Source organism: Nelumbo nucifera, chromosome 3, assembly GCF_055504915.1.
Source record: "Nelumbo nucifera cultivar China Antique chromosome 3, China Antique-T2T, whole genome shotgun sequence".
Taxonomy (NCBI): domain Eukaryota; kingdom Viridiplantae; phylum Streptophyta; class Magnoliopsida; order Proteales; family Nelumbonaceae; genus Nelumbo; species Nelumbo nucifera.
Genome location: NC_142651.1, coordinates 77774881 through 77797013, shown reverse-complemented (window position 1 = coordinate 77797013; position 22133 = coordinate 77774881). Strand labels below are relative to the sequence as shown.

General features: G+C 40.4%; 1 protein-coding gene across 1 annotated transcript in view; it reads left to right on the top strand.

The window, feature by feature from the left end:
• The first annotated feature begins 18262 nt into the window (after nucleotides 1-18262).
• The window catches only part of LOC104610237 (uncharacterized), a 29660-nt gene continuing 25789 nt past the window's right edge, over nucleotides 18263-22133 (top strand). The window contains exons 1-2 of the mRNA XM_088900393.1: nucleotides 18263-18594; nucleotides 21500-21894. Coding sequence (XP_088756519.1) covers nucleotides 18411-18594; nucleotides 21500-21894 — 579 coding nt within the window. The 5' untranslated portion in view covers nucleotides 18263-18410. The remainder of the gene's footprint in view (nucleotides 18595-21499; nucleotides 21895-22133) is intronic.

Sequence of the window (22133 nt, the reverse complement as noted above, 5' to 3'; positions counted from 1 at the left end):
TGTATACCCTTGGATCTGTAGTGAAATACCGTCGAATACTAGACAAAACTCTTTTGTCCTTCGAAGGTACTTAAGTATGTTTTTCACAGTAGTCCAATGCTCCAGCCCTGGGTTGGCCTGAAATCTGCTTACTACACTCACTGCCTGAGCTATGTTAGGACGAGTGCACAGCATGGCATACATGATGTTCCCTACGGCTGAGGCATAAGGAACGTCTTTCATGCCATCAATCTCCTCAGAAGTCTTGGGTGACATCTTCTTGGAGAGAGTGATTTCGTGCCTGAAAAGAACATTTCCTTTCTTGGAGTTTTCCATGCTGTATCTCTTGACTATTTTGTCAATGTAAACAAATTGGGATAATCCTATTATCCGCTTCGATCTATGAGTCGAAGACCTAGTATATAGGAGGCTTCTCCAAGATCTTTAATGGAGAATTGCTATGATAGCCATACTTTCACCGTAATTAACATTCCTACATCATTCCCAATGAGTAGAATGTCATCTACATACAGAACCAAGAAGGTAACCTTATCTCCATTGTAGTTCCTGTAGACACAGGGTTCATCCGGATTCTGCTCGAAGTCAAACGATTTGACAACAGAATTAAAACGGATGTTCCAACTTCTAGAAGTTTGCTTAAGTCCATAAATTGATCTGTTAAGTTTACATACCATGTTTTCCTGTCCTGCAGCAATGAAGCCTTGCGGCTGCTGCATATAAATATCTTCAGTAAGATCTCCATTCAAGAATGTAGTTTTGACATCCATCTGCCAAATCTCATAATCATGGTATGCTGCTACAGCTAGTAGGATCCTAATGGATTTAAGCATGGTTACAGGCGAAAAAGTTTCCTCATAATCGATGTCCTCTTTCTGAGTGTACCCTTTCGCCACCAGACGAGCCTTGAAGGTCTCAACCTTACCATCGGGGCCCTTCTTCCTCTTGTAAATCCATTTGCAACCGATTGCCTTTACCCCGGAAGGCGGATCTAGAGTCCAGACTCCATTGGTCTCCATTGAGTCCATCTCTGCTCTCATGGCCTCCACCCACTTCTGGGAATCTATGTCCAACATAGCTTCCGCGTAAGTCACGGGATCCTCCTCACTAGTCAAGGTTTCCACCAGGTAACTATCCTGGTCATAACCATAACGGACTGGTGTCCTGGATACTCGAGTGGATCTTTTATGTTGGTCACTACCTAGAACTTGTGGGACATCTCCCACTGCTCCTGAGCTCTCCTCATCAAGAACAATTTCCTGACGATGAGTGTCTAGGATATAATCAGTTTCCAAGAATTGTGCATTTCGACTGCAGAACACTTTCTGCTCACTTGGGTCATAGAATAGATAACCTACAGAGCCTTTTGGGTAGCCTACAAATAGGCAACTGTTGGTCTTGGATTCCAACTTGTCTGCACTCGTTCTTTTAACTTGTGTTGGACAACCCCAAATCTTCAAGTGTCTAACACTTGGTTTCTTTCCGGTTCAAAGTTCATATGGAGTATTCGGAACCGATTTGGTTGGAACCCGATTCAGCACATAAATCGCAGTTTCTAATGTGTAACCCCAAAAGGATGTGGGTAACTCTGAGTGTATGAGAAGCGACCGGACCATATCTAATAAGGTCCTATTCCTCCTCTCTGAAACACCGTTAAGTTGTGGTGTAGCAGGAGGAGCTAATTGTGATACTATCCCATTGTCCTTTAAGTAGTCCCTGAATTCGTCAGAGAGATACTCGCCACCTCGATCTGATCGAAGGGCTTTAATTTCTCTCCCTAACTGTTTCTCGACCTCTTGTCTAAACTCTTTGAACTATTCAAAGGATTCAGACTTGTGTCTCATTAGGTACACGTAACCATATCGTGAAAAATTATCTGTGAAGGTGATGAAATACACGTGTTGATTTCGTATCCTAACACTCAGGGGACCACATACATCGGTATGTATTAGGTCAAGTGTGCCTATACATCTTTCAGGCTTACCGTTAAATGGTCGTTTCGTCATCTTGCCTTGTAGGCAAGGCTCACAAGTGGGAAGATCTTCTACAGTTAGAAAATCCAATGGACCATCCTTTACCAATCTTGTGATTCGGTCAACACCGATGTGGTCAAGTCGGTAATGCCATTGACACGTGGGATTAATTGTATCATGGGCTCTCTTCTTGGGGATTTCACCTGACGTAGTTTCGGTTATGTTAGTTTCTTGGGAAGGATGTAGAACATAGAGACCGTTCTCCAGTTCCCCGTATGCGATGAATCTGTTGTTTCTTTTAATAGTAATCGTATTACTAAAGAAGACAAAATAACCATCTACACACAGTTTTGAGGGAAATCAAATTTCTCCTTAAATTTTGAACATAAAGACAATCTTTTAGTACAATTATTTATTCTCTAAAAAATAACTCCACGGTTCCTATGGCCGCGGCTGCAACAGTTGCAGTAGTCCCCAACTCAGCATTCTGCTTACCTTGAACCCCTGCAGTGAGTTACACGCATGAGTTGAAGCCCCGGTGTCAATACACCAGGACGCAGAAGCTACCAACAAATTGGTTTCTATAACATAAGTTTCGAAATTAGCTTTCTTGGATTCCAGGTAGGCAGGATAATTCTTTTTCCAGTGGTCGGCCTTCTTGTAGAAGTGACAGGCATCCGATGCTTTGTCTTTCTTCTGCTTCTTGCTCTTAGTGGCTTTCTTCTTACGCTTCTTTGCCTTCCTCTTTCTCTTGCCTGTCTTGCCAGATTCAACAAGCATGGCTACAGGCTTATCCTTTCTAATCAGTTCTTCAGCTCTTTGCAACATATTGCTGAGCTCTTGCAAGCTGACATTCAGTTTGTTCATGTTATAGCTCATGATGAACGGATTAAAGGAAGGAGGCAAAGAGTTAAGGATAGCATCTATCTGGGTTGCAAGGTCCAGCCCGGATCCAAGAGTCTCCAGTTCGTTGATGTATCCCATCATCCGAAGACAATGGTTGTGAACTTGTTGACCCTTGGACATTTGTGCGGTCATGAATTGTTTCAAGACCTTTTGTCGAGTAGAACGATTCTGCTCTTCATACATCGTCCTGAGACTGTCCAATATGTCATTGGCAAGTTCAATCTGATCGAACTGCCTCTGTATCGGGTTGTCCAAGGAGGCAATGATTTAACACCGGGCAAGGGAGTTTTTCTCTTCCCATTCTTGATAGTCTCTCCTTCGGGCCTCAGAAGCCCTATCACCTGGACGCTCTGGGGCAGGATTTTTTGCCACTTTGTCCAGCTTTTCAGAAGCTAGGACCAACATAAGGTTCCTGTACCAGTCAACATAGTTTGGGCCTTTCAACTTGTTGTCATCAAGCAGTTTTGCAAATGATCCGTTTGCCATTTTCTGAAAAAAGAGCAAACATCAGTCCACAACCTAATTTGATTCATGTTCATTTCATAGATATGGATTTTAATCTACGATCCATTTCCATTTATTCGTCTCAGAGATTTTTCTCCTTTCTCAGTGACAGAGACTACGGGTTGTCTCTGGAAATGTGGGAAATCACATAGGGTGCATGGAGCCAACTGTTTTAGCTGCATAACCCCACCACCTTTCTGTGAAGGATCATATCCACTCATCATATGAGTTTTCCCTTTGGCCTCTGTCAGACAAGGTTCAGAGCCGTTTTCAGGTAAACCTTTCTGTCTAGTGAGTGCTTACCCATTATATTCGTGAACGCCAAGGTACCGTGAGAGAGTTCCCATTTTCTGGTGAAGCCCCTCCCACATCGGTCTATGACGCCCCTATCATCTTATGAAACACTCAGACAAGCCCAACAGCAATTGGATAGCTCATTTTCTGGTGCGTTTCCTCATTACTGAAGGACCCATCCTCATGCTAATGACGGAAGGCCTTTAGAGAGTTCATCATATGAATCTCCCTATCACATGCACTCATATTAGCCGGAGGGAACAGTTAATTACGCTCTAGTTCTTATTTTAGGTCAAACCAAAGTGGCTCCCACTAACTTTCATAAAACCAGATTTTGGTGGGCCTAAATCGGCTAGGGTTCCGCACGTAACCTCTTGATGAGGTGTGGGGCCCACCACTGAGGGAGGTCATCCAATGACCAAAAGGGACACCATGGCAATGATGTGCATTCATCCATGGTGTGCGCAAGAGCCACTGTCGATTGAGCATGGGCCAAGTACTTATGGCCCATGTACGTAGCACATCACACATTCATACATCACATGCAGGGATAAATTAATCCAATCTTAGACATCCTGCAAACCTATAAAGAAAAAATTCATCACAGACTACATAATCAAAATCTGCCAAATCGCATATCGCAGAACTTCTCTCTGCGAAAACTTCTTCTCCTCTACCACGCACTCCAACAATCTCCAGATGAAATAAAATAGAAAAAAAAATATTTTTTTTTATTATTACATCACATTGAATCCTTTACAATTTGTCTAAAAATAAAAAAGTTATTTACAGACCTAATTGAATAGAAATAGCAGGGTGCGCAAATCTTGGCACCAGAAAGATTTTATCTCCATCACATGTGCAGCCCAAGAATTCAAGATACATTCGTAGAATGATTCCATATATATAGCAAAATAATAAAGATTTATTTTTTAGATAATACGCCCAAAAATCTGGGAACCAATCCTAAAGAAACTAGTAAATGTGCAAATTGAGTAGAACGCCTTTTGCCCATTTGTACAGAATTAGATCTGATCTAATTCGATTCAAGACTTGAATATGGCTCTCATACCACTGAAGGGATGGGAGATCCATCACATGGACCGCCGAACCCTGCAGGAGGGTTGGGCGAAATTTCAAAAATTTCTTTACTCCCACCCGGGAATCATATTCCTAATTTAGAAAACTTCATTTTCAAGGTTCGTTTTTGTAACCAATCTGGACCAAATTTGAAACCAAGAATAGGGAGAGGTATACCTGATACAGAATCCACGCAAAAAACTCCACCCAACATAGGTGTTCACGCCCAAAGAGGGTACCAAATCCTCTCTCCACTAAAGATGACACAGCTTAGGATGAGGCAGGATCAGCAGAGTTCTTCACCAAGAATCTCTGATTCTTTAGCAAGAATCGAATGGGGTAGTGAGCACAGCTTCAGAATTGTTTCTTTTAGCAAGAAACAATATCGAGATCAAATCTTGATCAGTTCCAAGAAATGGAGATCGAACAGGGTAGGGCGGCAAGAGCAGAGAGAGAAAGAACTGGAGGCAGAAACAGTCAAACTGTGTTATTGTTTTCCATGTCCGCCTTGCTCTTTATATATATCCTTAAAAAGATGATCTCCTAATCTATTTATGAGATTCTTGATCCAAATCTTTATTTGGATCTGGACTCTTTAAGTGTTAAGGATAATCCCCTATCTTATCAGCAGATCAAGATCAGCTACTCCTAATCAAGTTATAAGTTTATTGATCCAAATCTCTATTTGGATGTAGACTCTTTAAGTGGATAAAAGATATTCTCTTATCCTCATCTGTTGATCCATACCAAGATTTGGCCCTAATTAATTAATCCAATTAACCCAGTTCGAAATGGGCTTTAGGCCCATTTAGCTTTTAGGCTCAGTTCCTTTTAATGCTGGCTAGCTTGGCTTCTTTGTATGGCATGAGACCCTATCATTGATCTACACATCAGCCACAAGGGTTCAGCTCAGCCTTAGTTACAAGGCCTGGCCAAATTCACTGTAGGACACAGTGAATCCCTGAGTCCATCACCATGGGCTCTTAATGGGCCCAACATTTACACTAAATGGTCCTTGGGTCCAGCCATTTTATAAAGGCCCAACGGCTGTGGGTAGATGCAAGATTAGCCCATCAGATATAACCCTCAATGGTCTTACACTTAACCTTACAGCCCTTAATAATCATACAGTACCCGACAAGAGATGACCTCTCCCTCGGCTACAAAGTACAGTGTTGCACTCTCTACTCACATGGATCCTAGGAATTAAAACCTTTTGCAAACAATTTGTGAAACCATAATATATAAGTATATCTCTATATAAATATATTTTACAAAACAAATTTCAAACACATTTGAAATCCACTGCTGGTAGTTTAGGTTTCCATTAGAGAGAGTGAATTCCCCAATCATTCACTTTCTCCGACAAATGGGCCAATCCTATCACTATGAACACTCAGTCAGGTGAATTCTCGGACTGCCCCAACATACCCAGGTTTTGACCCCCGCTAAGGATCTCACTGATTGGCATATTAAAGACAACCTAATCCGACACCTAGTGCAGTATCATAATCGAGTCTAGGGGTCAGGTATAACATTCTAGTTTTGCCCATTTGTCTTCAAGGTCCAGGGCAACACCGGAATTTGGTCTGGTTCAAGGTTTCAAGAAAACCTACACTGCATCTACCTCAGGTGCAATCCTAGCAGCTGAGACAAGCCACCCAACCAACTTGGTGGCACATCAGTGTTAGCCTTGGCAGGATAAATATCCCCAGATCTATCCAATGACTGTGAAGATTATAAACTAACACGAGTCTCATTGGTGTCCTATTTAAGGGTATTACACAGAAACTCACCATAATAACATGAATCAATTATGCACTATATTCATTTACAATAAATGACAATAAGTACATCAATCTGATTGGAGCTAAGAGCATACACTGTCTAACAGAATCCTACAACATCCGACAGTCATTAGGGTTCTCGAGAATGAACTTTGCCCATGCCGTATAGTTGTTCGGGGATTTCGTGTTGTTAGTGCTAGGTTCCTGACACTTTTAGGACATAGATTGATCAGATTGACCACAAATGCACAATAATTTATTTCCCTGAATAGGATCAAATATGCCCTCTAGCTTCTCGCCATTGGAACCGGGGGCCAGAATCCCTGTTCTTCTGTAGCAGCTAAGGTAGTTTCCCTCTCCGATAGCCTTTCCACCATATCAACGGTCCTAACAAAATTGATAAAAGGACACTCAACCATTTCCTCTGCTTCCCTCATCTCCTAACCCTTGGCGACCCTAACATCTGGATGGCGACACGGAGCCATGGATAGAAATCAAAGCGAGGTCTAAGGGTGCATTAAGCAGAGAGACCCTTAAGCACAAATCGCGGGCGAAAAGATCTTCTAGGATTTGCTTTCCCCAATCTTACGAAGGTTTTCTGACACTAACATAAATGGCGGAACGAACGACGTTGTCATAGATGAACGGACGCCCGTACAACACACAAGGCGTTACTTAGAATACATGAAATCCCATTGAATTTACCCAAGTACCCCTGGGAGGATGGGACAGGCGAGGCACATTAATTTAAACATGTCGTGTCAGTAACCATTGCCGAACCATATCAGGCATCGATTTCGCCCCACACGCGCGATTGAATCGTAATGATCTTGCAAGCGCCAATCGAATGGCCCCACTAGTAATTGAAATGTGCCCATACATAACTGAGCATGAAGTCTCGATGGGACAACAAGTCAGATGGCCTTCACAGGATTGACAGTAGGTTGACAAGGCCGTCACTTAGGAAAGGCTATAACCCTCTCTTACAAGCCATTCTTAGCTTGGAGGGTTGCATAGCTGAAGAGTCTCACGGCCCCATCACGACATCTCCAGGGCCCATAGTGATGATGTAGCCAAGCCACATAGTCGACCTAATCATCTGCCCATACTAAGGCTAAAGCAATAGCACACCGTGAGCGCCACACACACACACACACACAATTAAACGCGACCAAAGCTGCACACAGCCCCTACTCGAATCACAAAACAATACATAACAACAACAAAATAAGTTCACTGGGTTGAAGAGGATTCATTGATTCCATGAAAATTAATACACATATTCACAAATAAAATACAGCATTCATCAAGCGGTCTACTCAGTCCTCACATCTTCAATACCCCGGAGTTGAGGTTCCCGAGCCTTGTACGCTACAAGCCCAATCATCTCTACCTCACACTCCGCCACCATGCGACGCTGATAAACGCATTATGCGTCAAGGTCTGCAAGACGCATGGTAGCCTCCTTCAACCTGGCCTTCATCGCCTCCATACGACAACGCACATCTGTTATAGACTGCCTGTAAACCAATGGTGAATCCCTGAGACCCGCCCTCCAGAACACGTGCGCCAATCGAACGACGCGTTCCTCAACCTCCGCGACATGGAAACCGATCATGGAGAGACTATGACAGGTCCTTAACCATTGTGCGAGGGTTGACCATGATCTAGTCATAGGGGAGGTTCTTAATCTCAGACATCACCGAGCAAATGTATTCAGCATTAGACTGATAATAACTGAAGGCAGCCACCCAAACCGCATGGCCGCTTCTGCAAAACTCACAATTTTCCTTGACACTACAAACCTATCTCGCAGATGAGGGCCACGGACAGGCACTCCATCGACAACATCATACCCCAAGGGGGCTGTACCATTCTCCTCACAATACCGCCTAAGCAACTGGCGGACAATGGCGACCCCATTGGAGACGGCGAATTAGAACCCATAGATTCACCGGCATGCATGTGCATCGTTTTGATTAAGAGCCATTCCCAAACGCAAATTAAAAGATCGAAGATGAGTTGTTGCAATACTAAACAAGACACTTTGCACCTCTTTTATTGGCAGCCTACACCTCAAAAAGGAGACTAATTGGATGCATCCAGACGAATTGTTGCAAGAGTCACAATAGCACACATCTCTAGTACATCCACAAGAAGATGAGACGCCGTGACGCACATACCTAGGTGTAATGATACACCTAGCACCATTAATTAGCTAGCGAAGACCCGAGCGACACACATGGCACCTGTCACATTGGCACAAGGAAATAATGACCGCCACCACCGCAACCTAGTCACCAATACATCTACAATGGAAGTAGTCAAATAGCCACACCATCAACCATAAATTTGGATGTCTTTTGGTGATTTCCTTCCTAACAACACTCAGGGGGGGACCAAAACACGCAATTTACATAACACTGACTATTAACAGGAAACAAATCACCAAAAGATAGGGGGGATAAAAAAACCTTAAACCATGATAAATTACCAAGCATGAAAACAGGGTATACGTGATTTATACAAAACCACAAGACAAGTAAAAACACCAAACCCAATAAAACCACCGCATAGTCCAAAAACAAAGGCAACATGCTTATCGATAAGCTCCCACTTACCGATAAGAAAGGGGGCTAATGTTGGTATGTATAACTCGCTTGGACCCTTAAAGAGCACCCAAGTACCAAGAGTAACACCATAAAAATGTTTACAAGAAATCCATAGTCAATCCCCATGCTGTGATTAACCTACTGTCTATTATAACCGTCGCAATGAAGCTGCAGCATACTGAACAGAACCATGATTAGCCTATGAATCCACCTCGGACAGTGGGTCGGAAGGACAATGGGTTGTGCCCATGGCGAGACCCGGGCATGTATGCCCAAACAGATGCGGATCCGTTATAGAGAATCACTTTACAGATCGCCACATGGCATTAACGAATATCGACCCCGAGTGGTAACATCATTGCCTCCATGTAAGGTTAGTCACGTCACACAAAAGGTAGTAGCACAGATGAGTAATGAGGGATCTCGGGGATAAGGAAAGCTAATCCTCAAGGATGTCTTCAAGGACCACGTGGCGATGCCTGGCAACGCGCCCAATAATTTCCAGCGAACAATATATTCCCTTTCTCGGTATAGAGCAAAAATCCTCGTCTCCTACCTTTTAGGACCGTGGTATCTTCTCCATAAATAGGGGGTCCTATTTGCGTTGGGGATCATCGAATCCCAAACACTTCAATACTAAGACCCTCGAACCCCTGCAACCCTCTCATTTTTTCCTCTAACCCCATACCAAAAGGCTTCTATTCTCTAGGGAGGCACTCCTTCGTCTTTCGAAGAGAGACCACTTCCAACCTAGCCTAATATCCCCTCCATACACCGCTGACTTTCGCATAAATGTAGTTATCTAAGATGTTTCCTTTGAATCCAAATGTTGTGGTAATAGTATGAAATTTGATGTACCATTGCATCGAAGCTTGTTTTAGTCTATAAATAGACTTTTGAACTTTGCAGACCTTTTATTCTTTTCCTTCTATGATAAAACCTTTAGGTTGTAGCATGTAAATAATTTCTTCCAAATCACCATTAAGAAAAGCAATTTTTTACATCCATCTAAAATAAATCATAGTCATAGTGAGCTACAATTGCCATTAATGCACGAAATGAATCCTTCTTTGATACTACTGAAGAGATCTCATTGGAATCTATTCATTCTCTTTGAGTGAATCCCTTAGTAACTAATCATGCTTTAAAGTTCTAAATAGTTTCACTTGAACTTCTTTTGGACTTAAAGACCGATTTACAACCAATACTCCCCTCCAGTAAATCAACCAACTCCCATATTGAGTTGTTCTCCATAGATTTAATTTCCTCTTTCATGGCTTCCAACCATTGCTCAAAATTCTGATGTTTTAATACTTCTAAGTAATTTCCAGGATCATTATCTACATAGTCAGGTTCGGTAAGATATACAATGCAATCATCTCGAATTGCATATCTTCTAAATCTTTGAGGCCTTCATGAGGTTCCAACATCAACATTATTTGGAATAACATTTGGGGCCTGCTTGTTTCCTCTAAACTTATCTCTTCAGATTCGGTCCAACCAGTTTGGTCCAATCTAGTTCGAATGGGTCTAGGGTTTGATTTTTAATTCAAGAAATTGATCTGAAATTAAACTATTGATTAAAGACAATCAAAAAATAGTATAAGGGCCGTTCGCATATCTGCTACCAGCAAAATAGATGTTAGATCGCAGTTTGTAGTTTCACAAACTGCAAGTCGTAGATAGCGAAATCTCCATCTGCAAAATCTCCTCCCTCTGCGCAATCAGCTTCGATCTTGAATAAAATAAAATAGAAAAATCCTAATTTTCTATTAATATTACATCAGATCGAATTCCTATACATTCAGTTTAGAAAAAAATTTAATTATAGACCAAAAGTTAAAAAACTGCAAAATCGCAGATTTGCTGCGCCAAAAAAGACTTCGATCTCCACCATACGAATAACCTAAATCAAGAAAAATATAAAGAACTATTCTAAATATATTTCAGATTCATAAAGATTTAATTCCAGATCAACAACCCTTAATCTTGGAACTGATTTCCCAGAAAATCAATTATCTACGCAAATCGGGTACAACGCCTTTTGCCCAATTGCGCAGGTTTAGATCTGATCTATTTTTGGTTCAAGACTTGAACCTGGCTCTGATATCACTGAAGGGATGAGAGATCCATCATATGGATAGCCGAACCCTGCAGGAAGGTAGGGCAAAATTTCATAAATTTCTCTCTCTCCCATGTGGGATTCATATTCCCTGTGTTACAAAAAACTGCATTTTTCAATGATCAATCTTGAACCAAGAACCAAACCATATCCGAAACCAGAAGGTAGGAGAGGGAGATACCTAATATGGAGAAATAATAACTCCCAATGAAGGTGTGTTCACGCCCAAGGAGATCTCCAAAGACTGCTCCCACTAAAGATGACACATTGTAGGGTGGAACAGAATCAACAGGTGGTTCTTCACAAGAACCGAATCCTTTAGCAAGAATTTGATGGAGGGTTTGTGAGAACGACTTCAAATCAGTTTTTTTTCAAAAAACTGATATCAAAACACTTCTTGATCGCTCCTACTAGTGGAGAACGAACTGGCAATGGCGGCAGCGGGAGGAAAGACAAGAGTAGAAAATGGCGCAGTCTTACTGTTGCTTTCTTTCTCTCTTGTATTTGAGATCAGATTGGGTGAATGGAGGTTTGCCCTCCTCCTCCTTTTATACTCTTAAAGTGAGCAACTCCTAATCTCATTAGGAGTTTCCTAATTCAAATATTTATTTGAATCTGGACTCTCTTTAAGAGATAAGGATAAACCCTTATATTGTCTGCAAATTAAGATAAGCCCTCCAAATCTTATTAGGAGTTTCCTAATCCAAATAATTATTTGGATCTGGACTCTCTGAGTGGATAGGGATAACTCCCTATCCTATCTGTTGATCTAAATCCCAGAACCGCCCCTCTTTAATTAATCAAATCAAACCAGTTCGATTTGGGCTTTAGGCCCATTAAGTCCATGTGCTCATTAACCTTCCAAACTGCAGCCCGGTTGGATTTTCTTGTACGGCGTGGGACCCAAACATTGATCTACACATAAGCCACATGGGTTTAGCCCATCCTCCGTTACAAAGCCTGCTCGAATTCACTGCAGGACACAGTGAACCCTGAACCCATCACCATGGGCTCTTAATGGGCCCAACAGTTACACTAAGTGGTCTTTGGGTCAAGCCACCTTATAAAAACCCAAGGACTGTGGGCAGATGCAAGATTATCCCATTAGGTATTACCCTCAATGGTCTTACACTTAACCTCTCAGCCCATAATGATCAAACACTATCCAACAAGAGAGGACCTCTCCCTCGGCTACAAGGAACAACGTTGCACTCTCTACTCACATGGATCTAGGGAATTAAAACCTTTTGCAAATATTTTGAAACCGTAATATATATGTATATATATCTATATGTAGATATGTATATATCTATATAAATATATTTTGCAAAACAAATTTCAACGATTAAAATCGACTGCCGACAGCTTTGGTTTCTATCAGAGAGAATGCATCCCCGATCATTCACTTTGTCCGACAAAAGGGTTGATCCTGTCACTATGATCACCCACTCAGATGAATTCTCGGACTGTCCCAACGTACCCAGGTTTGACCCCCTCTAAGGATCTCACTGATTGGCATATCAAAGACAACCCAATCCGACACCTAGGTGCAGTATCATAATCGAGTCTAGGGGTTAGGTGTAACATTCCAGTTTTGCCCATCAATCTCTAAGGTCTAGGGCAATACTGGAATTCTGGTCTGGTTCAGGGTTTCAAAAAAACCCACACTACATGTACCTCAGGTGTCACCCTGGTAGCTGAGACAAGCCACCCCAACCAACTTGGCGACACATCAGTGTCAGTTTTGGCAGGATAAATCTCCCTAGATCTATCCAACGACTGTGAGGATTCTAAACTCACACAAGTCTCATATGTGTCAAGTTTAAGGGTATTACACAGAAACACACCATAATAACATGAATCAAATATGTACTTTGTTCGTTTACGATAAATGTCATAATGTACATCATTATGGTTGGAGCTAAGGGCATACACTGTCTAACAGTAGGTTCATCCGCAAATCTCTAAGCTGGTAAATAATCCCTAAAACCTTACTAATAAACTCTCTAGTACTTATAGGTTGCTCAAATTTTGCAACAAAAAGTTGGGAAAGCAAATTTGTGATCATGGCCTTTGTGGAGCCTACAAACTGACTTTTGATAGTGTTAAGAGTTCGCTTAGCAATATTAGATATGGGAATGCCAAGTTTCAATGACTTAGAAATCTGACTTTGAATGTAAAGAGAGCCATTTTATTGGTCTACTACCAATTGTTATATGTAGTGTGAGTTTGGCTACTCGTATTTGCTAGAGGTTGTAGAGGTTCAGGTTGTATGAGGTAGATGTCATATCCATAGGCCCCTAAGATGGTGTCAATCCAACTTCTCCATTTCTTTTAATTTGTTCCAGGGAAAATTCAATGGAGAATGATTGAAATTGAGCAAAAAGGTTTTGAGTGTTCAAGGTTGCCATGCAAAAATACTAAATTTAATTACACATTGGGAGCTAAATGAACAAACTATAAATCATGCATCCAAACAATCAAGCATAATTATCAAATGACAAAGTTATATATGGTCTCATCCTCTCTCTTTTGGGTTTAAGAATGATTCTATAATAATAACCAAGTGAATTTAATCACACAGCAAGGCAAACTGCACATGTGCCTGTCAAACTGGTCCCATAAAGTGTTATGATATGTTATGGATCGGTTTGGTTCAGTTTAACCCATTCAGACCACGTTCGAACCACTTAGTTCGCATGGAACCGATTAGACACGATGCCAAGGCGAATAGGTGTTAGACAGTTTTGTATGCCCTTAGCTTCAATCCGACTTGATGCACTTTTGTTATTTAGTGGAAATAAATAAAGTGCATGTTTGATTCATGTTGTTTGGTTTAATTCTGTGTAAGACCCTAAAACTGGACACTTATAGAGACTCGTGTTAGTTTTAAATGTTCACAGCCATTGGATAAGTCTAGGGAGATTTATCCTGCCAAGGCTGATACTGGTGTGCCACCAAGTGTTGGGATGGCCTGTCTCGGCCACTAGGGTAAGACCCAAGGCACATGTAGTATGAGATTATTCGAATCCTTGAACCGGACCAGATTTCCAGTATTGCCCTGGACTTTGGAAATAGATGAGCAAAACTGAAAAGTTACATCTGACCCCTAGACTCGATTATGACACTTCACTATATGTCGGATCGGGCTGTCTTTGATATATCAATCAGTGAGATCCTTAGATGGGGGTCAAAACCTGGGTATGTTGGGACAGTCTGAGAATTCATCTGAGTGGGTGATCATAGTGACGGGATCAGCCCCTTTGTCGGACAAAGGGTAATGATCGGGAAAGGCACTCTCTCTGATGGAAACCAAACTACCGGCAGTTGATTTCAATCGTTAGATTTTCGTTTTGCAAAATTAATATATTTATATATATATGTACGGTTTCAAAATGTTTGCAAATGGTTTTAATTCTCGGGATCCATGTGAGTGGAGAGTGCGGCATTGTTCCTTGCAGCCGAGGGAGAGGTCTTCTCTTGTCGGGCAGTGCTTGATTATTAAGGGCTGAGAGGTTAAGTGTAAGACCATTTAGGATAGTACCTGATGGGCTAATTTTGCACCTGCCCATAGTCCCTAGGTTTTTATAAGATGGCTTGGCCCAAGGACCACTCAATGTAAGTGTTGGGCCCATAGGGTCCATATGATGGGCTCTGGGGTTTACTGAGTTTTTCAGTGAATTCGGCTGGGCCTTGTATTAAAGGCTAGGCCGAACCCATGTGGCTGGTGTGTAGATCAATGCTTGGGTCCCACGCCATACAAAGAAGCCCAACTGGGCAGCAGATTGGAAACTAGTTAAACACTGAACATATAATGGGCCAAAAGCCCATTTCGAGCTGGGCTGATATGATCACCCATCTATGGGGCGAATCTGAGATTAATGTTAGTAAAAGGATTAGGCCTTTAACCTTATCCACTCCAGGAGACCAAATTCAAATTAGATTTGAATATGGTAACCTCCTGATAAGATCAGGAGTAAACTAACTCAATCTGCAGATAGGATTAAGATAACCCTCTATCCAAATACAGATTTGGATTGGGATAACTCTTAATTAGGAGGTTTCTTAATCAAGAAGATAAGAGGAGAAACCCAACAGAAATATATCAGATTTCGAACCAGGGTTTGGGTGAAAGAATACTCCCTGCGAATTGAGATTAGATCTCATTCATACTGCAGAGAGAAGAGAAGCGGTTCAGCCATCTTCGTCCCTGGAGTTCTCCTCCTACCGCCGCCATTCTCTCTTGCAAGATTCGATCTTTGCAGCAATAGGAAGTCAAGAAATCAGTTCTTGATATCAGTCTTGCATGAAAGACTGAAGAAGATTCGGTGTTCAGAGTTTCCAGAGGATTCTTGTGAAGGATCCAGTGTGTAGGACGCACCATGCTGGTTCTGTTCCATCCACAACTGTGTCATTTTCAGCAGGAGCGGATCTTGGTTTCTTCTTTGGGCGTGAACACCAACTTTGGGAGATACTGCTTCTCCGGATCAGGTATATTCCTCCCTTTTACCTTTTGGTTCAGATCTGGTTCGAATAGGGTTCAAGTAAGATCCTTGAATATGGTATTCTAAATTTAGGGAATACGATTCCTAGTTGGAAGAAGGTAGAAAATTTTTGAAATTCGCCCACCCATTCCGCAACAGTTTTGGCGTCCATTAGATGGATCCTACCATTCCTTCAATAGGGGTGTAAACGGATTGAATTCGAATAGGATCAGGCAATATCCGAATTCGAATCCGATTAGAAAATCCGATATCTGACGGATATTGAAAATTAATATCTGAATTCGAATCCGATTAAATATTCGAATATTTGAATATTCGATTCGAATTCGATTAATTAATTATTTTAGATAATTAATAAATAAAAAAATAAATATTTTATTGATATAAAGTATATAAATATATAAATTATATAAAATATTTTATATATTGTATACAAGAATTAAATAATTGGTCGAATCGGATATTTATCGAATCGAATAAGGTCATATCCGAATTCGAATCCGATTAACTATTCGGTAAGAATAGAATATCCGAATTCGACCGATTTTATATTCGAATTATCCGAATTCAATTCGATTATGTCGAATATCGAATTCGAAATGGATTTTCGAATACGGTTGACACCCCTAATGACGAACACAACTCATCATATATGGTACGGTACTGTGTCGGACACGATCCATCAAGAACATGTCTAAATGGACCTGGGCAAGTCGTCTTCTTCGCTTGAAATTCATAATCAGGTTTGCGTTTGCACAACCCAAATCAATAACCGATTTCAGACCATCCATTTTTGGTCACTTCTGGCAACCGATCAGCCTCCAATAGATTGGAAAAGGAGGATAGTCAACTAGGGATCAATTTCTGGCATATATTTCGCCAGAATACGAGCAAATTACTGAAAAATGCAATCTACATTTTTAAGCATTTTAGAGAGGCTCTGATACCAATTTTGTTGGTTTTTAAAGGGAAATCGGCCCCAAAGATAGTGTTAAACAAATATATATTCAAATAAATCAAAAATAAAATTATACCTTCCTTCTCTCCTATTCTGAATTTGCAGACTCTGTCTCAATCCGTATCGATTTCTTAGATGAATCTCTACTTGATTCAAAGCCTCCAAAGAGAGGGGAAATAAATTGAGATGGACGCCTCGCTGAGTGGTGACCTTCTCTTTTTATAGGTTTTCTTGAGGCAATCAAAAGGTCCACTCATCAAGGACCTTGATGCCTCTAAACATTTCAAAATGCTTCAGTTCTTTAACAGCCTAACAAATGTATTTAATCAACAACAACGTGACTACGTGGTTAGTCTAACAAATGATTAAACTGAATAATTGGTTATCTTGGTTTTAATGGGTGGCTCCCTCGTTTGGTAACTTGTTGGGTGCTTGCTTATCTTAATTTTAGTGGGTATCACCATGTTTTGGATTTGAGAAAAAGATTGAAAGAGAAATTAAATGTTTTTTGAACCTTGATATGTAAAGAATTATTCTTTTATAGGTATGATGCGTCTTTGTATTGATGCCTAATTTGACAAAACTATATATTAACCATTTTTTAATTGATTTTGAACGCTAATAAAAATTGAAATTTATATATATTTATAAAAACTGAAATAAATAATTTAAGATTTAGTTTTCTCCAAAAAATAATGAAAATTAAAAATTATAAAAATATTTTTTTAAGTACGTTAAATGATTATGTGCTTCATCTTGCATATTAATTACATGTTAAAAAATGAAAGCATATTTATTATTTGATAAAAAATAGAGTTGTTATATAAAAATAATAAATAAATAAAATTAATAAAATGGAAATTATAATTATAAAAGCTAAAATAAATAACTTAAGCTTTAATTTTCCCCAAATTAATATAAACTAAAAATTATAAAAATAATTTATTTTATCTACCTTAAAATGTTTTGTTTTAAAATTATGTGTAAACTAAAACAAATGTTAAAAATAAAAATATATTTATTATTCGAAAAATAGAGTTATTTTTTTATACAAAAATAGTAAACAAATAAAATATTCCAAAAAAATTAATAAAAATTGAAATTGTGATAATTATTATATAATATATACATATTCTAAAATCCCAGTATTATTAACATTGTAATGTTTCTGTTTATATACATTATCCATAGACGATTTTAGCTTAATATTATGTATGTATTTGTATAATTTATGCATTTTCTTAATGCATCTAAATGTTTCTATATCATTCACCCTATGTCCTTATCCATGCATTTCCAAACTATCTTACCCCGTAAACAATATTTTGATCCTTTGGATACAAGAATTTCGTGAATTAGTAAAAGCAAGTGTATATTTGACTAATTAACACTCATCTACAAGGCAAATTCATGATTTATGATTCATGAGCAAATCGAAATCGGACGGAATGACATGATCCGGGTCCATCCCAGCCCAAATCCAAATCAAAGTATCTTGCCGAGCCCAAATACCCGAAACCCCTCTTCGTTTCCCCTCTTCTTCTCTTCATCCTTAAACCTCTCCGTCTCCGCCGTAAACCTCCACATCCAACTCCTCAGACAAACGGAGCAAGCTCATTAACATCTCTCTCTCTCTCTCTCTCTCTCTCTCTCTCTACGAAGAGACGACCAAATGTGGCTCCATCGGCCACTGCTCAGCAGAGCTTCCATTCAACTCCGGTTCTTCTCCCAGGCAGCAGCAGCTGCGATCCTCCACGAACCCGAAGTCCCTCTCACATATCTCGAGGAGTTCCCCAAACCAGACCCAAAGTACGCCGAGACGATACTCGCGATCCCTCGCTCCACATTGCTAGAAGGTTGTCTGAGATACCTACTTTGTACTTGAAGCCCATAAGCCACTGGCCACAATGATCGCGCAGTCTACCGCCTGCCCCTGCGCTTCCCGGGTTCCCGAGCGAGCTGCCATCAAGGTTCATTTTTAGCCAATTAGGAGGGGGATTAGTCCAACTAATGAGAATCTCTCGTAGAGGGGTAGCCTCTAGGTAAATAATCCCATGCTTACCTCGCTTGTTGTAAAATCAACTCTTTTTCATGTGAAGGCCAAGTGCAGACCTGATCAAATACCATCTTATTAGGCCATTTCCATAAAAAGCATGAAGCATAGACAGAAATTGTTGCCCAGGGAATGCCGTTGTAAAGTGGCATGACTTTGCAGTTGCTAAGGACCCATTCCTTGAAGTGGCATGGAGAAGAAACTGGACCCAAAGAGAGAAATATCCAGCGAGAGCCATAAATGCTGGCTTGAAAGACAATCCCGCAGCAGGTGTAGAATAGATTCTGGATCAGTCAAGCATCTTGGGCATGGATCATGAATAGATAGTCCACGACGTGTCCTGGCCATCTTGGTTAAGAGTGCCTCATGCATGGTTCACCATAGAAAAAAAAGGAATACGATTTTGGCAAGGCACTTTCCAAATCGCTTTCCAATTTTTATCTGCATCATCCATATGGGGACTGGTTTTCAGTAAATATGCAGACTTGGAGCTAAATTGGCCACTGGTTGAAGCTCTCCAAGAAAAGCTATCTGGGCCCTGCGCGTTTACATCAATAGCAAAAGCAGCAATTTTCAGCTTTCAGTTGGCAACTTGAAGCTCATTGATTTTCCAAAGACCAAAATCACTGCAGAAATCCGAAATGGGCCCTTCCACCTCGTCCTCGCTAAGTTCAGTGCAGGCATATTCAATAAGAGGTCCGTCTCCAAGCCAATTATCTAGCCAGAATTTTGACTTTCGTCCATTTTCCACCAAGATGCCCAAACCCTTTAAGAGTACTTCTCTGCCATGCAAAATGCTTTTCTATGTGTAGGAGTCCCTTGCTTTCGGTTGACAAGTAAGAAAGTCCTGCCGTGCCAAATACTTGGCTTTGAAAACTGCTGTCCAAAGACACTGCTTTTCGCTTAGAATCTGCCACCCGCTAAATAAGAAAGGGTTGATTTTTTTTCTTCTCATTAATAGCCCCATGCTACTTGGCCTTGACCACTTTTTTCCCCCATTCAATCATATGCAACTTCCTCTCCCTTCCGCTTGAACCCCATATGAAGTTACTACAAATTTTGTCAATCTCATCACATATAGACTCTGGCAACTTGGTCCAAAAATTTTAGTGTATTTATATTTGTGAATATGGTTTTGCTTAAATATTTCTGAAAAGTTCTAGATCAGGGGGTTTTCATAGCCTTAAGTGTCATTAGGGGAGACATATGGAAAGTCAGATGTCATATTTGTATTGGGTGAGGCAGTGATTTAAAGGGTGTGTCGCCTAGGTCCCAGGTGCAGCCCTTTCAAAAGGCGCACACCTGGTGCACCTAGGCGTGTGCCTGATGCGCCTTGCGCCTCAGCCCGGGTGTGCGCCTTTTGAAAATTTGGCACTTTTTTGCGTTTTTTTGAACAAAACGGCTGGGCCAGGGGCCGCCCCCGGACCCCCGTGCCACGCCCCTCGAGGCAAGCCCAAACAAGTCCACGTTAGGTCTTAAATTCTTTGTTTTTCACACAAAAGTGATGATTTTTATAGTTTTAATTGCTTTTTAAGAAGACATTTTATTAGGATGAATGAATGAGCAACATTACCAAATTGGGGGTTCTCGGAAGGACTTGCCTCGAGGGGCGTGGCACAAAGACGGCTCGTAGAATCAGGAATGTAATATGTTTTACATTACATTAGCTACTTGAAGTAATGCAATTGAGTGAAAAAAGAGATTAGAGGTTTTACATGCTTGAAAATGTTTTATATGTTTGATTTTATTTTTAAATTCTCATTTGAATATGCTTTACATCTTATGTTTATGTATTATAATTTTAGATAATAGGTTCTTTAAAACATTTATTTTAAAATTTAAGTTTATATTTTTTATTAATATTATGTTTAATATTTTTTTTGATTTTTTTTGAATTTTCTGACATTTTTTTGTTTTTTAGCATTTTTTTTTTGTATTTTTGCGCCTTGCTTCAAAAAGGTGTGCACCTCGCCTTGCGCCTTAGGTGCAAATTGACCCTTGCGCCTTTTTTGTGCCTTGCACTTTTAAAACACTGGTTTTGTTAACTATCGTTTAGATTAGTAACTATAATTTGCCTTGGTATGTGTACATAGGAGAGACAGTTCCACCTATATTATTAATTTTGATATGTATCAGAACCTGGGTGCACTTTTTCTTCAAAAATGACATGATAAGTGGGAGATGCTGATACTGCCTCTCCTCTCCTTCTTTCCCTGTTAAGGCGGTTTTGTCTCGGCCAATTCCTCCAAAAATCAGTGCATTTTGTTGGGAAGTATTCCATGGTTCCATCAACACTTGTGACTTGCTTTAGAGAAAAAGACCAAAGTGGTGCTTGTCCCCAAACTTCCTTATGTAGGCTGAATGGTGAGACTGCTCTTCACCTCTTTATATCCTGCCCTTTTGCTAACTCTATTTGGGAGTGGTTTTCCTATCAGTTTTGTTGCAGTTGGAATCTTCCTGCTAATCTGGAAGATCTTTTTAGCTCCAAAATTTTTTTTTGATGAATGATATTAGCTCCAACATTTTCAGGTGCTCTAAAAGGAGAGGAAAAGCAATGGGAAAATGCACTAGAGCAGTAGTGACCTGGACAATCTAGGAGGAAAGAAATCTGAGGATATTTGATGATAAGGAAAGAGGCAGAGATGCTGTGACTGAAGTGATAACTATAAGGGTGGCCCATTAGGTGAAAACTTTGAAAATATTTGCAGATTTTAAGATAGAAGATTTCTTCAGATCATGGGGAACAATTGCAAATATAGCTTATGGAAGACCTATTGTAACTGAATTCTGGTCCCCTCCAGATGTTGGGTGGAAGAAGCTAAACTTTGATGGGAGCTGTTTGGGAAACCCTGGCCCATCGGGCATTGGTGGGGTAATAAGGGAGGAGAATGGAAATATCATTGCCATGTTCTCAGGCCCTACCCAATATGGTGATGTGGTGAATTCAGAATTGAAGGCATCAGTGTTTGGTGTTGAGCAAGCTAAAGAGTTGGGGAGTAACAGGTTGATTATTGAAGGGGACTCAAAAGTCGTTGTAAACTGGCTGAAAAAAGAGGAAGGAGCAATATGGAGATTAAGAAATGAGTTCAGGCGTTTTAAGCAGGTTTCTAAAGATATGGAAATTCAATGGATTAGGAGGTCAGCCAATAGCATAGCTGATGGTCTAACTAAGCAAGAAGTCAAAAGACAATCTATGTTTTGGGTTACATTGTAGCTAGTAGGATATCCCTTGGGTCCTTTTGGGGCTTATTTGTAATTAATGAATTTCTTTGTTGGGTTAAGCTTGGGTCTGTATTGTAATTAGTGGGGTTTAGGTGGACTTTAAGTCTACCCACAACTTCT